General features: G+C 56.2%; 1 protein-coding gene across 4 annotated transcripts; it reads left to right on the top strand.

The window, feature by feature from the left end:
• The first annotated feature begins 3,259 nt into the window (after positions 1 to 3,259).
• On the top strand, positions 3,260 to 13,180 carry CDK2AP1 (cyclin dependent kinase 2 associated protein 1). Of its 4 annotated transcripts, none has more exons than XM_045534960.1 (4): positions 3,260 to 3,465; positions 8,262 to 8,359; positions 9,909 to 10,035; positions 12,376 to 13,180. In XM_045534960.1, exons 2-4 carry the CDS (start codon positions 8,291 to 8,293, stop codon positions 12,441 to 12,443), a joined length of 264 nt encoding a protein of 87 aa, XP_045390916.1. In that variant the 5' UTR covers positions 3,260 to 3,465; positions 8,262 to 8,290; the 3' UTR covers positions 12,444 to 13,180. The 4 variants fall into 4 exon arrangements, with proteins under 4 accessions (XP_045390916.1, XP_045390914.1, XP_045390917.1 ...); XM_045534958.1 differs by lacking the exon at positions 3,260 to 3,465 and adding an exon at positions 3,482 to 4,060; XM_045534961.1 differs by lacking the exon at positions 3,260 to 3,465 and adding an exon at positions 4,950 to 4,972.
• Positions 13,181 to 13,273: the final 93 nt, after the last annotated feature.

Here is a 13,273-nt window from a genome sequence, read left to right as displayed (position 1 = left end):
ATCGGGAACAAGACAAGGATGTCTGCTCTTGCCACTTCTATTCGATATTGTACTTACCGGAGGTTCTAGTTAGAGCAATTGGGCAAGAAAGACATCTAATTTGAAAAAAAAGAAGTAAAACTATTTCTATTTGCAGATGACACGATCTTATGCATAGAAAACCCCAAAGAATACACACACACACACACACACACACACACACTATTAAAGCTAATAAGTGAGTTCAGGAATGTTGCAGGATGCAGTATCAATATATAAAAATAAGCTTTATCACTATACACTAGCAATGAACAATCCAAAAATGAAATTAAGAAGAAATTCCATTTACAGTAGCATACAAAATAATGTAATATTAAGGAATAAAGAAGTACAAGATTTCTACACTGAAAAATATAAAACATTGCTGAAATTAAACAAATAAGACCTGAATAAATGGAGACAGCCTGTGTTTGTGGCTTGGAAGACTTAATATTGCAATTAGGATAGCAAAACTCCCAAGATGGATACGCAGATTTAATGCAAGCCCTATCAAAATTCCAATTGTCTTTTTTTGCAGAAATGGATAAGCTTATCTTAAAATTCACATGGGAATAAAATGCAAGGAACACAGCCACAACAACCTTGGAAAAGAACAAAGCTGGAGGAAGCACACTCCCCGATTTCAAAACTACTACAAAGTTACAAAAATCTGGCCGTGTGGTGCTGGCATAAGGATAAACATAGAGCAATGGCATAGAATTGAGAGTCCAGAAAGAAACCTTCACGTTCATCATCAACTGATACTCGACAAAGGTGTCAAGACAATGCCACGGGGAAAGGAATAGTCTTTTCAAGAAAAGGCACTGGGACAACTGGAAATCCACGTGCAAAGAATGGACTTAGACCCGTCTCACGCCATACGCAAAAAAACCCTAAAAATGGATCAAAGACCTAAATGTGATAACAAAAATTAAACTCTTCAGACAGGTGAAAACCTTGGTGACCTCAGACTAGATATGATGCCAAAAGTATAAGAAACCAAAGAGAAAAATGGATAAATTGGACTTCATCAAAGTTAAAAAAAGTTTTGTGCATCCAAGGACACTATCAAGAACATGAAAAGACAACCTATCATATGGGAGAAAATATTTGCAAATCATACATCTGCTAAGGGTCTAGTATCCAGAATATATAAGGAACTCTTACAGTTCAACGTAAAAAGACAAATATCCCAATTAAAAAATGCAAAAATGATTGGAATAGATATTTCCCCAAAGAAGATAGACAAATATCTGGCAAGCACATGGAATGATGCTCAGCCTGTCTTGCTCATCAGGGAAATGCAAATCAAAACCACAAGGAGTTACCAGTTTATACTCACTAGGGTGCCTCAAATAAAAAAGTCAGATAATAACAAGTGTTGGTGAAGACGTGGAGAAATTGGAACCTGCGTGCATTGCTGGTGGGAATGTAAAATGGTGCAGCCACTATGGAAAGCAGTTTGGCAGTGCTTCAAAAAGTGAAACAGTTATCATGTGACCCACCGATTCCATTCCTGGGTATATACTCAAAAGAAATGAAAATGTATGTTCAAACAAAAACTTGTACACAAATGTTCATAGCAGCACTTTTCATAATAGCCAAAAAGTAGGAATGACCCAAATGTCCATCAACAGATGAATGAATAAACAAAAATGAGGTATATTTATACAATGGAATATCATTCAGCCATAAACAGGAATGAAGTTACGTGATACAGTATGCATGAACGTGATACAGTATGCATGAACCTTGAAAACGTTATGGTGAGTGAAAGAAGCCAGACACAAAAGGCCACATAGTGTATCATTCTGTTTACATGAAATGTCTTGGATAGGAAATCCACGTCAATTCGGGGCTGCCCTAGAGCCAAGGGGAGGGGAAGGAGGAGTCACTACTAACTGGGTGTGGAGTTTCTTTTTGGGGTGATGAAAATGGTCTAGAATTAGGTAGTGGTGATGGTTGCGCAACTCTGTGAATATACTAAAACCACAGAATTGTATACTTTAAAAGGGTGAGTTTTATGCTAAATGAATTATATCTCAATTAGAAAAAAAAAAGGAAAAATATTTGCAATGATGCCCAGGACTTCATGTGAGAGAGTGGGCATCATGGGGAAAATGTAACAATATGGAAACAGAGTATCTCAGAACATTTCTAGATGGGACTGGGCCGGCCGCTGAGATCTGGAGTCTTCCCCAAGGAGATAGAGGCCTATTCAAACATCCAATAGTAGGGGTGGAGCCAAAATTAGTCCCCAAGTGTGCCTGCCTCGAGTGCCCTCTGCCTGTAGGTCTAGCCCTAGCTGTCGTGGCTACCGAGTGCTTGGAATGCGGATAGTCTGAATTAAAATACGCTGTAAGTATAAAACACACTGGATTTTGAAGACTTAGTATGATAAAAAGAATGTAAAGTATCTTATTAATACTTTTTGAAATTCACTATACATTGAAATCATACTGTTCTGGATCTATTGTGTTAAATATAAAATTGATTTCACCAGTTTCTTTTTACTTTCGAAAATGTGACTACTAAAATAATTTAAAATTACATACTCGGCTCGCATTTATTTCTGTTGGGTAGTGCCACTCTTAAGTATTGGGCCCCTGGGGCCAGTGCACAAGGCTGGCATTAATTTACTCATGAAACAAGATTTCACTGAGCATCTTTCACCAGCGCTAGCCAAAAGCTGATCACAGGGTGGGGGTTAAGCTGGGAAGTGGGTGTCGCCGGTGCCTTCAGTCCCAAAGCGGAGGAGACGGGGCCGGGTGGGTATTCCCTCCCTGCGGGCAAGGTCGATGCCTTTGTCATTATATCCAGAGATGATGTCCGAACGTCTTGTGCCTAATTAAAAAAACCCTGCAAACCACAGCGATTAAAAGCAACGGAAAACGGTGGGCATCTCATGTATTTTTTTCATTTTTTATTTTTTTGAGACCGGGTCTCGCCTTGTCTCCTGGGCTCTATGTATTTTTTGACGTCGGCGGAACTCCACAAAAATGGTACCTTGCGAAGGTTATTCATCCATCCAAAATCAGACCCAAGGATGGGCTGAGGGTGGGGTCGCAGGAGGGTCAAAAATTGCAACGTGAACTCCAGGGGGTAGAAACTTTGCCAAGTTCATTCTTTTGTATCCTCAGAGCCTAGAACGGCACCTGACACGTAGTAGGTGTCCCCTGACGTATCCGAATGAGCGAATATGCAAAACTCTGTGCACGCAGGGATGAATTTTCCGGGTGGGAGGAGGCCTCCAGCTTTTGTCCGTCTCAAAGGAGTCTCAGGCTCAGGCTCCCAAACGGTTAAAAACCACTTAATACCGACGGAGACATGCAATTTATTTGAAATCAATGTCAGGCACTGGTTATTCTAATTCTGGGGCATGGCCAGACCCGGACATCTGGAATGATCTACGCGCTTAAAAACGCCACTCGCCACCATTTTCTCCAGGTAATTTTCCATCCCTGCCCCCACAGCCACGGGAGGAAAGTACTTCTTCCATCCTGCCCGGCGACGCTCAGCGGGAGAAGCAGCGGCCGGAGGAGCGCGCTCCGGGGCGGGCGGCGAGGGCGCGGCGGGGCGGGCGCGCGGGCGCGGGACCCCAGCCCCCCAAACTTTGCCAAGTTGCGGGCGCCGAGCGCACCCGAGGCGCGGGGCGCGGCCGCGGGCGGAGCCGCCCCCTGACGCCGGCCGCCCCCCCCCCCCCCCCCCGGCCCGGGCCGCCCCGCGGCGCGGCTCAAAGTTTGCGGCCGCCCCCGCGCCGCCCGCCCGATGTATGGGTGATATACTGCGGCGGTGTCGGGGTGAGGGACGGCCATATTTGCCGGTGCGGCCCGAGCCGTCAACAACAAAAAGTGCGCGGGCGCTCGGCGGGAGCTCGGACGGCCGCGGGGACGCCGGGGCCGCCGCGCCGCCGCCCGGCCTCGCCGCCGCCGCCGCCGCCCTCGCGGCCTGGCCCGGCTGCGCCCGGCGCGCCCGCCGCCCGGGGGGATGTCTTACAAACCGAACTTGGCCGCGCACATGCCCGCCGCCGCCCTCAACGCCGGTGAGTGAGCGCGCCGCGCCCCAAGTGCCGCCAAGTTGGGGGCCCGCGCGCCCGGCCCCGGCCCGGGGCTCCCGGGGGCCCGCGGCGGCCGGGGGCGGCGGGCACCGGGTCCGGGTCCGGGCAGCGCCGCCGCCGCCATGATCCCGGCGGCCGCCGGCAAAGTTCGCGGGTGCGCTCGGCGGGCCGCGGGGCCCGGGGCGCGGGGCCGGGGGCGCGGGCGGCCGCCGCGGTCCCCCCCACGCCGGCGGCCGCGGATCCCGGGGAGCGCGGCGAGCGAGGGCGAGGGCGGGGGAGGCTTTTTCTCGGCTCTTTTTTCCTCCGGCTTTTGGGCGGCTCGGCGAGGGCCCCTGCCGGCGGGAGTCGGGAGCGGCCGCGCCGGGAGCGGGGCGCGGGGCGCGGGGCGCGGGCCGCCCTTGGGGGCCGGGTCAGGCCGGGCTGGGTGCACGTGGGCAGGGCCGGGCCCCGCGGGGGCGGGCGGGGGCGGCGGGGTGCCGGGCTGCGGCGGGCCCTGAGGGTCGCGGGGCCGCAGGGACGGGGACGGGGTGGCCGGCGGGCAGGGGACGCGGTGGGCCCGGGGGCCCGGGCCTGGCGCGCGGGAGCGGGGGTTGCCTCATGCGGGCGCGCGGGGATCTCCTCGGGCTTTTGCGGAGTGAACGAAGTTGGAGACCGGGGGCTTCTGGGCCCGTGGGGGGGTGAGGGCAGCAGCTCACTCGGGGCCCCCCATGCGGGAGCCCCACGTCTGCGCCTCGAAGGCCCCGGCTTCTGCGGCCGGGAGGGGCCTCTCGCCTGCTGGGCTGGGCTGGGCGCTCCCAGGAAACTCCTGCAGAAGTTGTCAGGCAGCTCCAGGCTGCGCCCGGGGACTTGCCCCCGGGACCAAGGGGGCGTGAGACCGTGGGATTCGGAGGTGACCGGGTTTGTGCCTTCACCAGGGCCCCTGTACTTTAGACACTTGGTTGGGAACAGACCTCCCAAAAGGCGCGTTGGGTGGGGGGGCCTAGGGAGCAGGAGGCCTCAAGCGGGGAGGGGATTGGCCCTGCTGGTCACAAATGCCACGCTGGCTGTTAGGCGCAAGTTTGGGGCCTTGTCTCCAAATGTTGACTCCATAATTCCACAAATCCGAAGAGGGACCTGGAAAAGCGAGATTTAAAAAAAATCTTTTTGGACACGGAGGTGTAGGGGTCGGAAAGGGTTAAGAGTCAGGGCGCGGAGGGAGAGTTGAATTGCTCAAACGTGGGCTCTGAGCTCCGAGGAGCAAACAGCCAGTTTTCTCCTCAAACACTCTCACCTCCTCTGGGGTCCGCAGACCTTACAAAGACGGGCTTTGTTGCCAGGTAGGATCTCTCCAGGCTTCCTCCCCGAGTCTGGGTGCTGGGGGGTGTGCTGCCCCCTGGACAAGGTCTGACCTCAGGCCTGCCCTGGAGTCACTGGGGCACAGGCCCTGGACTGAGACCTTTGGGGTTTGGGGTCACAGGGACGAGGCACCCCCGGGGCCCCTGAAGCCCTGTTCTGGGCAGGCCAGCACCTGCACTCAGGTCTTCTTTCTCCTGGGGGGACTTCCAGGAGTGCTGAGGTTCCCAGAGCTCCGGTGTCTTGGTGGGGGGCCGCCCACCCCCATGGGCCCCTTTGCGGAAAGCCAGGCTCTCTTCCTGCCATTTGCATCCAAGATGGACTCTTCGCTGCCTGCCGCTCCTCCGGCTTCCTTGTCATCATCCCTCACGCCCTCCAGCCCTGCCTCCTGCTCACGGGTTGCCAAGCCAACCCGCGGCCTGGCCGGCGGTGGCAGTGGCGGAGTTAGACAAAGCCCCCGCCTCCCTGCCCGAGAGCCCCCCCCAGGCGCCCCAAGTGGCGGGAAGGCCGCCAGCTCCCCAGGCCCGGGCGCTCTTTGTCTGGCGTGGGGGCGGGGAGCTGCGCCTGGCCCCAGGAGCTTCCTGGCCTCTGCCAACCCCTCGGCTCCCTGCACACTGCGCTCATTGTCTGAGATGCTCCGAGACGGCTGTGCTGACGTGGTCCCTGTGTCCTGGTCCCTGTGTCTGCAGCAAGGAGTGGCCATGAGTGGAACTCGGGGTCCTTTGCCAACTCTCCCCAGGGCCACAACCCCCCAACACTGAATAAGGGACCGGCCTTGGCACAGAGTCTGGGTCACCTGCCACTTTACTGGGTGATGGGAGAGTTGAGCTCTGAGCTATTGCTAGACTCTCCCCCAACCAAAATGGGGCGATTGCCCGTTCCTCCTCCCTCTCTCTTAGCCCCCCAAAACCTAAGCCCGGTACCATCAAACAGCAGACTCTAGAGCCTTAGACCCTCTAATGAGAAGCACTGCCTGTAACAGATGGAGAAACTGAGGCCCCAAGAGGGAAGGACCGTGTCGCAGGTCCCACGGCCTGGACCAGCTCCTAGTCCAGGAGGGGAGAGGGAGAAGAAGAGGGGGCTGAGGGTGGACAGGGGACACGTGGGAGGTGGCCAGTGTGCTGGAATCTTCTAAATGTCCTGAAGGGCTGTGTCTTCCCAAGCCCAGAGAGCTGTCACTTGTCACTGCTTATAGCCGTCAGGATTGGAACCCAGGTCTGGGCCTGCAAATCCCCAGTCACCCAGGCCACGGCCACTGCCACATGGGAAGCCGTGCGGGAACTGGGGGTGCCCGCCCTGCCCCATTCCTGCACGCTGGCCACTGCACAGTCACGGTGGCTGTGGACGGAGAGCCTGCTTGTAGTTCGTCCCCATCCTGAGTAGCATGTCCCCGTGGCACAGGTGTCTCATTATCCCCACTTGGGATCGTGGAAACTGAGGGCCAGAGTGGCCCAGTGCTCTGCCAGGTTCAGGATCCAAGTCCGTGTTTCCTGAGCGGGCAGCTCAAGCTTCGGCATAAACCAGGGCCCAGGGGGGTCCAGGGCTGGCCCGAGACCTAGGAGACTTCTCAGGTGCTGTCCCAGCGCCTGGACAAGGGTCGCTGTTGGGGTAGCCAGCCCTCTGCAGTAGCCTCTTCTGTGCCACGTGGCCTGGGGCCAGGCCCCCTCGGGTCTGCGTCTCTCTGTGCAGCGAGGGGCCTGGATCCGGGGTTCTCCAGGGCCCCTCCCAGCTCCATCAGCCCGAGCTCCTGAACTTCCTTCCTCCCCTGCCCCTCCCCTCGCCCACACCAAAGGAGCAGCTGGTTGGTTTGGCCAGACTGGCACCAGCTGTCCATCCCCGGGGCCAAGTCAGTGGAGCCCGCTGTGTGCGAGAGAGAGACTGTGTGGCTCTGGGGGCGGCAGGCGGGCAGCTGCCGAGGAGGACTAGGTAAATTCTCCATGGTTACCGCTGTTTGTAATTCTGCAGGATGTCCTTTACCCGCTAATGGCCACTGGGACGCCATTGTGGGTCTGCATGCTCCCAGCCACCGCTCCCCACCCGCATCCGGCAGGCTGCGTCCTGGGCTGGGCCCTGGGCCCGACTTGGTGTCTGACTGCTGGCGCTGGACAGTGTCCCTGAACGTTGCCTCCCACACGTGGGGACTTAACCCTCCTCTCTTGGGGTGCAGAGCCCTGGAAGTGTGGACTGTCACCTCCTTGGAGGGGGTGACAGAGGTTGAGGGGCGTGTCTGAAGGCACACAGAGAGGCTGAGGTGGGCCAGGTTGCCGGTTTTGTGTGCAGCGCACCTGTCTGCAGCCGGGGCTGGGTCCCCGTCCTCCGAGGCCTTCGCCTGTCTTCCTCCCAGCAAGTCCAGCAGCGAGCTGGGCACCCAGGAGCAAATAGCGTTCTGTGTTCGGAATCTCGGTCCAGGTGTGGACCGGCCTTGGGAGTGGGTGGGCCCTTGTGGCAGTGATGTGGCTCTAGGTTATCAACCTCTGGGGACCAGGACAGGGAAAGGGGACAGGCAGGGCTGAAAACAGCAGTGGCTTTCATCTTTCGTGCCAGTCCCTCCTGCTTGGAAGGCTCTGGGATGACGAGGACAGAATTGTGTGATTGATTTCCCGTGTCTGCCGCAGAGGTAGGGCGGGCGGGTGCGTTTTAGCCACGTATTTACTGTCGGTCCTCTCGGCGGGCATCAGGGCCATGGCCCGTCAAACTGGAGGTCAAGAGCAGGGTTGTTTGTCCTGTGGGGACAGAAGAGCACAGTTGGTGGCATGGGTCTTGGGCAGGGCACTGTTGCAGGACCCCGTGTCCCCACCTTGGGCACAGCCAGCCCAGGCTGTGACACTGCTGACCCCTCTTTCCTACCCTGTAGCTGGGAGCGTCCACTCGCCTTCCACCAGCATGGCGACCTCCTCACAGTACCGCCAGCTGCTGAGTGACTACGGGCCACCGTCCCTAGGCTACACCCAGGTATGGCAACAGGGGTGGTGCCACGGTGGGGGCTGGGCGGCCTGGGTGCTGGGGGGAGGTGTGCTCCCCACTGTCTGGAAAGCAGGAGCAGAAAGGACTGCGGGGCTGTCACCGCACCTCCTCGCCCAGGGCCCGGGCTTGGCGCCTGTTCAGACAGGAGACGTCACAGCGGAGGGGCGACAAGCGCTGGGCTTCATGGGGACGCTGAGGCGGGCAGGGAACGGAGCACAGGGAACCGGCGGCAGCCCTGAGAGCTGCTGCGGCCACCGCCCCATCTCTGTCTCCACTGGGCCCCGTCACTCCTCTTCCCTGGGCAAGGGAGGCCCAACCTTGACCTTGGATCTCTAAGCTGGGACGGAGGAGAGGGGCCGTCCCACTTGCTCTCCATCGAGCGTGGGCCCAGGGAAAGGAGGACGGACTGTGTCTTAAGAGTCAAGATGTGCGAGGCTGTGTACCTGCTTCCACCACTTTCCAGACTGTGACCCCCATGTGGCAGCGCCCCGAGGGCTCAGTCTCCTTGTCAGTCCCTTGGTGATCCTAGTACCTATCTCAGTGGCTGGTGAACACAGGAATGGGGCAAGCCACCACTTCAGCCACATGCTGAATCTGCCAGGGACACGCCGCCCTTGGCCGGGCCCCAGTCCTTTGAGCCAGGGTCCTCCTCAGCTGGAAGGTTCTCCCTGGGCCAGGCCCAGTGTGAGTGTTCTGGAGTCGCCACGAGTGTTCCGAGGTCGCCCCGGAGGCTGCTCCTCCAGGCGGTGGCCGCCCAGCCGCAGCACCCAGGCCCCCGGCCATGGCCCGCCAGGCTGTCCTGTCCCAGGAGGAGAAGCAGGCGCGGGCCCGGGAGCGGGACCGGCTGAAGAAGCTGCGGCGGCGGCGGGAGGACGGGCTGAAGCACAGCCCGGGGCGGCAGCGCAGCGCCATGGCCACGCGGCGGCCGCGGCGCCTGTGGCGCCAGGACAGGAGGGACCCCCAGGCTCGGAGGCGGCTGTGGTGCCAGGGGGCTGAGTGGCAGGACCAGGACCAGGACCAGGACGGGAGGCCAGAGCACGAGGCCAGGGGACAGAGGCGGCGGAGGAGGAGGGGGAGGCCGGCGGCCTCGCTGACCCGGGGGCTCTGGGTGGCGGTCGGAGGAAGGGGTTTTCTGTGGGTGGCCCTGCTGGTGGGAGGACGAGTGAATGGGACACACCCCAGGCTCCATCCCGCTGGCCCCAGGTGTGGCCTCCATCGCCCTGGATGTGCCTTATCCATCTGTCCTGGGAGATTCTCTGGACTTTTTTTGTTGACATAAGCCAGCTCTTCTATCTCTTTTGTCTGAGATGATAAACCGGCTTTCTGGAGATGGCTGGGCGGTTCCCTTGAGTGTATGAGGATGGGAGGGTGAGGACCAGCCTCCCTGACCTGCACTTGTCCCCCAGAGTGGGACGCGCTGCATCCCCGCTGAGGCACCAGCGCTGGGAGCCTGAGCCCAGGCCGCCTGCCCTGCAGGCCCTGCCCGGGGCTCGGGGTGGGGTTCAGCCCATCTGAATTCATTTCTTCCTGACTGCAGGGAACGGGGAGCAGCCAGGTGCCCCAGAGCAAGTACGCGGAGCTGCTGGCCATCATCGAGGAGCTGGGGAAGGAGATCAGGCCCACCTACGCAGGGAGCAAGAGCGCCATGGAGAGGCTGAAACGCGGTAAGCCGAGGGCCAGATGCCCCCACCAGGTGACCCCGCGGCCTCGAAAGACTTTCTGGGGAAAACGCTGGAGCGGGGCTTAGGGAGGCGTCCCCGATGCGTTGGTGCTCCTGGCTCCGGGTTTGCTACAGAATCGCTGTCCGATGTGGAGGCCTCGGGAAGGGCCCTGGGGGCTGGTTCTCTTTGAAGGGGCTTTCAGGCAGGGCAGCCACTGCCAGTGAGCCCCCCTCACCCTCGCGCCTGCCAGAACGGTCTGCTGGCTCTCGAGGGAACCTTTGGAGCCCCCAGACCCTGCAGCTCTGTCCCCGCCTGCTGCACTCCCTTTGGCCGCAGCAGGGAGCCACATACAGCAGCTTCCTCCTCTGGGCAGCTGTGACCACAGAGGTTGATCGTGACCCGGGGTTTAGGGTTCATCAGTCCCTGCACTGCCCTCGCTGTCCCCTCTTTGGAGCAGGGGCCCAAGGAAGCGTGTGGTCTGTACTAGGGTCCGGGGAGAGAGAGGGGAGAGCACTTTGAAGTTCTTTAATGACTGAGGAGGGAGGACGGGCGGGCAGAGATCACAGAACACAAGGGACAGCGAGGTGTGACTGACCAGCTGATTTTGGAAGGACGTTAACTAGGTTGCCACCTCGTGGAGTGAAAGGGGGTGGAGGGGACAGGATTTCTGTTTCAGAAGGTGGCAGTTCAGAGCTGGGGCCTGTGAGCTCATTTGAGATGAGGGAGGATTTGGGGGGTAGAGGAGCAACTCCGGAGAAAAGGAAAGAGGAAGCACATGGCATCCGAGGGGGCTGCTGTTGAGGGCATGAATCCCCAGGGGCGCCTGGGCCAGCGGAGGACAGGCTGCTACCGAGAGCAGGGACAGCAGGGACGTTCTTGTTCGTGAAACCTGTGTGAAGAGCTCGACCGAGCGCAAGGCTGGGCGGCCTGGAGGAGGGCTGGCTGGCGAGAGGTGTGGCTGCAGAGGGCTTGCGGAGGGGCGTGCCGGCCCCCTGGGCCAGCCTGGAGTCCCCAGGGCCCCTGCCTGGAAGTCGGAGGAGCCAGACAGCTCTGGGAACGGGAGTGCGGCCCCCCGAAGGGCGTGCTGGGAAAATGCAGGAGCCCAGCGTCTAACAAGCGATTTGTAGTCACCCAGAAAAGGCAGTGGTTCAAGTCAAGTGGGTACGAGCTGCTGGTTCCTCAGGGACAAGGAAGACCCAGTGCCACCCTCTGGCCCGCCAGGCCCAAGCTAACCAAACTTGGGTCACAGCAGGCTGAGACGGGTCACGGAGGGTGTGGGACTCTGGAGCGCTGCTGTTGGCAAACTGTAGCCCGTGAACCCAGAATGGTTTTTACAGATTTTAATGGTTGAGAAAAATATTAGTTCAGGACATGTGAAAATGAGTGAGATTCAAACTTTAGGGGCCATCCCCGTGGTTTACAGATTGGCTGCTTTCACGATATTTGATGGTCACGTTGAGTAGTTGTGACAGTGACTGTGGCCTGAAAAGCTTAAAATACTTGCTGTCTGGCCCTTTCCTAGGCTCTAAGAGAACACTTGTGAGGTGTGGACACATAAGTTTTAGCTGCTGGTGATGTGGGGATGTCATTCACGGTGGCCTCTGGGAGTCGTGTACTAGGAGAAATAGAATTCTTGGTGTCTATTAAAATCAGATCAGGCTGGGTGCAGTAGTTCACGCCTGTAATCCCAGCACTTTGGGAGGTCAAGGAGGGAGGATCCCTTGAGGCCAGGAGTTTGAGACCAGCCTGGGCAACATAGTGAGACCCCATCTCAAAATAAATAAATAAATAAATAAATAAATAAATAAATAAATAAATAAAATGAGATCAATATTTCATGGAGCTCAGTAGAAGCAAAAATAAAAAGAAGCAAAAAAGGTAACCATAAAAGAGATTCGTAGGACAGAGGTGGCTGAAATATCCACATCCTGAGGGAAGGATGTCACTCACAGTAGACACAGAGTTGAACACACATGAGCCTCGTCCTCCTGTACAGTAACACGTGCAGAGGAAAATCTTCACAGTGGGTCAGGCTTACAGAACTTGGGTGGAAAAATTTATTCCCATCATCCGACAGAATGTCATGAAAAGAGAGCTAGCTGGTCCCACCTTGAGTGCAGGAAGAAAGTTTTAGGGAGACATGCAAGGTTTTGGCTTTGAGAGGTGGGATGGGACCTGGTAGTGTCCTTTAGGGGTGTTTGGACGCAGGTGCCCTGAGTTTCCTTTCAGTCTGAGGGCTTATGGCCAGGGTGTAGAAGGAGGGACCCTCTTCCTGTTCTGGAATGGGTTCTTCTGGCTGGGTCACAAGAAGTGGGTGAATCCTGGCCTCTGCTTCTCTTTCAGGCATCATTCACGCTAGAGGACTGGTTCGGGAGTGCTTGGCTGAGACGGAACGGAATGCCAGATCCTAGCCGGCTGGTTGGTGTTGAAGGCTTTCCATCTTTTTACAAGATGAGAAGTAACAGTTCATCTCCCCTGTTCAGATGAAAGTCTTGTTTTCAGAATGGTAGCAGTTTGGTTTTTCCTCCCATGGTTCACTTGACTCTGAGCCTACAGTCTCAAAGATTGAGAAAAGATTTCACAGTTAATTAGGATTTGCCTTTTAAGTAGTTAGGAATTACTCTCTTTTTTTTTTTTTTTTTTTTTTTGGTAAGCATTGGTTTAAAAGATGCACGTGAAGTTACCTTACAGCAAACTAGTTTGCCCCCAAGACACCCGGGTCTCCCTTTAATCTTCTCTTCTGAGTACATTTCTGTTACCCACGTTGTTCTTTGTTCCTTTTCATAAGGTAATACAGCTCTAGGGATTGCTTTTAACGCACACTGGCAGCACGCCTTCCTCAGTAGCTGGTTCGTTTGCCACACAGTGTAGAATCTGCTTAATGTAACTTCTTTTTTGCTTAAGCATTTGCATGACTATTAGTGCTTCGAAGTCAATTTTAAAAATGCACAAGTTATAAATACAGAAGAAAGAGCAATCTACCAAACCTAACAAGGACCCCCGAAAATTTTCGTATTAAGACTGTAAGTAGATTTCAGTTCTGCGTTTACTGTAAGTTGATAAAAACATCTGGAAGAAAATGACTAAACTGTTTGCATCTTTGTATGTATTTATTACTTGATGTAATAAAGCTTATTTTCATTAACAATTTGTATTAAAATGTGGGTTCCTTGAATTCGTAAGTGCTATTTTAAAAGAGCTCCTCTCTCAGTAACTCAGGAGGCTGAGGCAGGAGGATCCT

This window comes from Lemur catta, chromosome 21 (genome assembly GCF_020740605.2).
Source record: "Lemur catta isolate mLemCat1 chromosome 21, mLemCat1.pri, whole genome shotgun sequence".
Taxonomy (NCBI): Eukaryota; Metazoa; Chordata; class Mammalia; order Primates; family Lemuridae; genus Lemur; species Lemur catta.
This window is presented reverse-complemented; position numbering and strand designations above follow the sequence as displayed.

What these genes read in the sequence shown, in the direction of transcription:
- CDK2AP1 (XM_045534958.1), top strand. Translation starts at nt 4,006, where the DNA reads ATGTCTTACAAACCGAACTTGGCCGCGCACATGCCCGCCGCCGCCCTC. An exon ending in CGTCCCTAGGCTACACCCAG is followed by an intron (nt 8,360 to 9,908) that starts GTATGGCAACAG and finishes TCCTGACTGCAG; the next exon opens with GGAACGGGGAGCAGCCAGGT. An exon ending in CATGGAGAGGCTGAAACGCG is followed by an intron (nt 10,036 to 12,375) that starts GTAAGCCGAGGG and finishes CTTCTCTTTCAG; the next exon opens with GCATCATTCACGCTAGAGGA.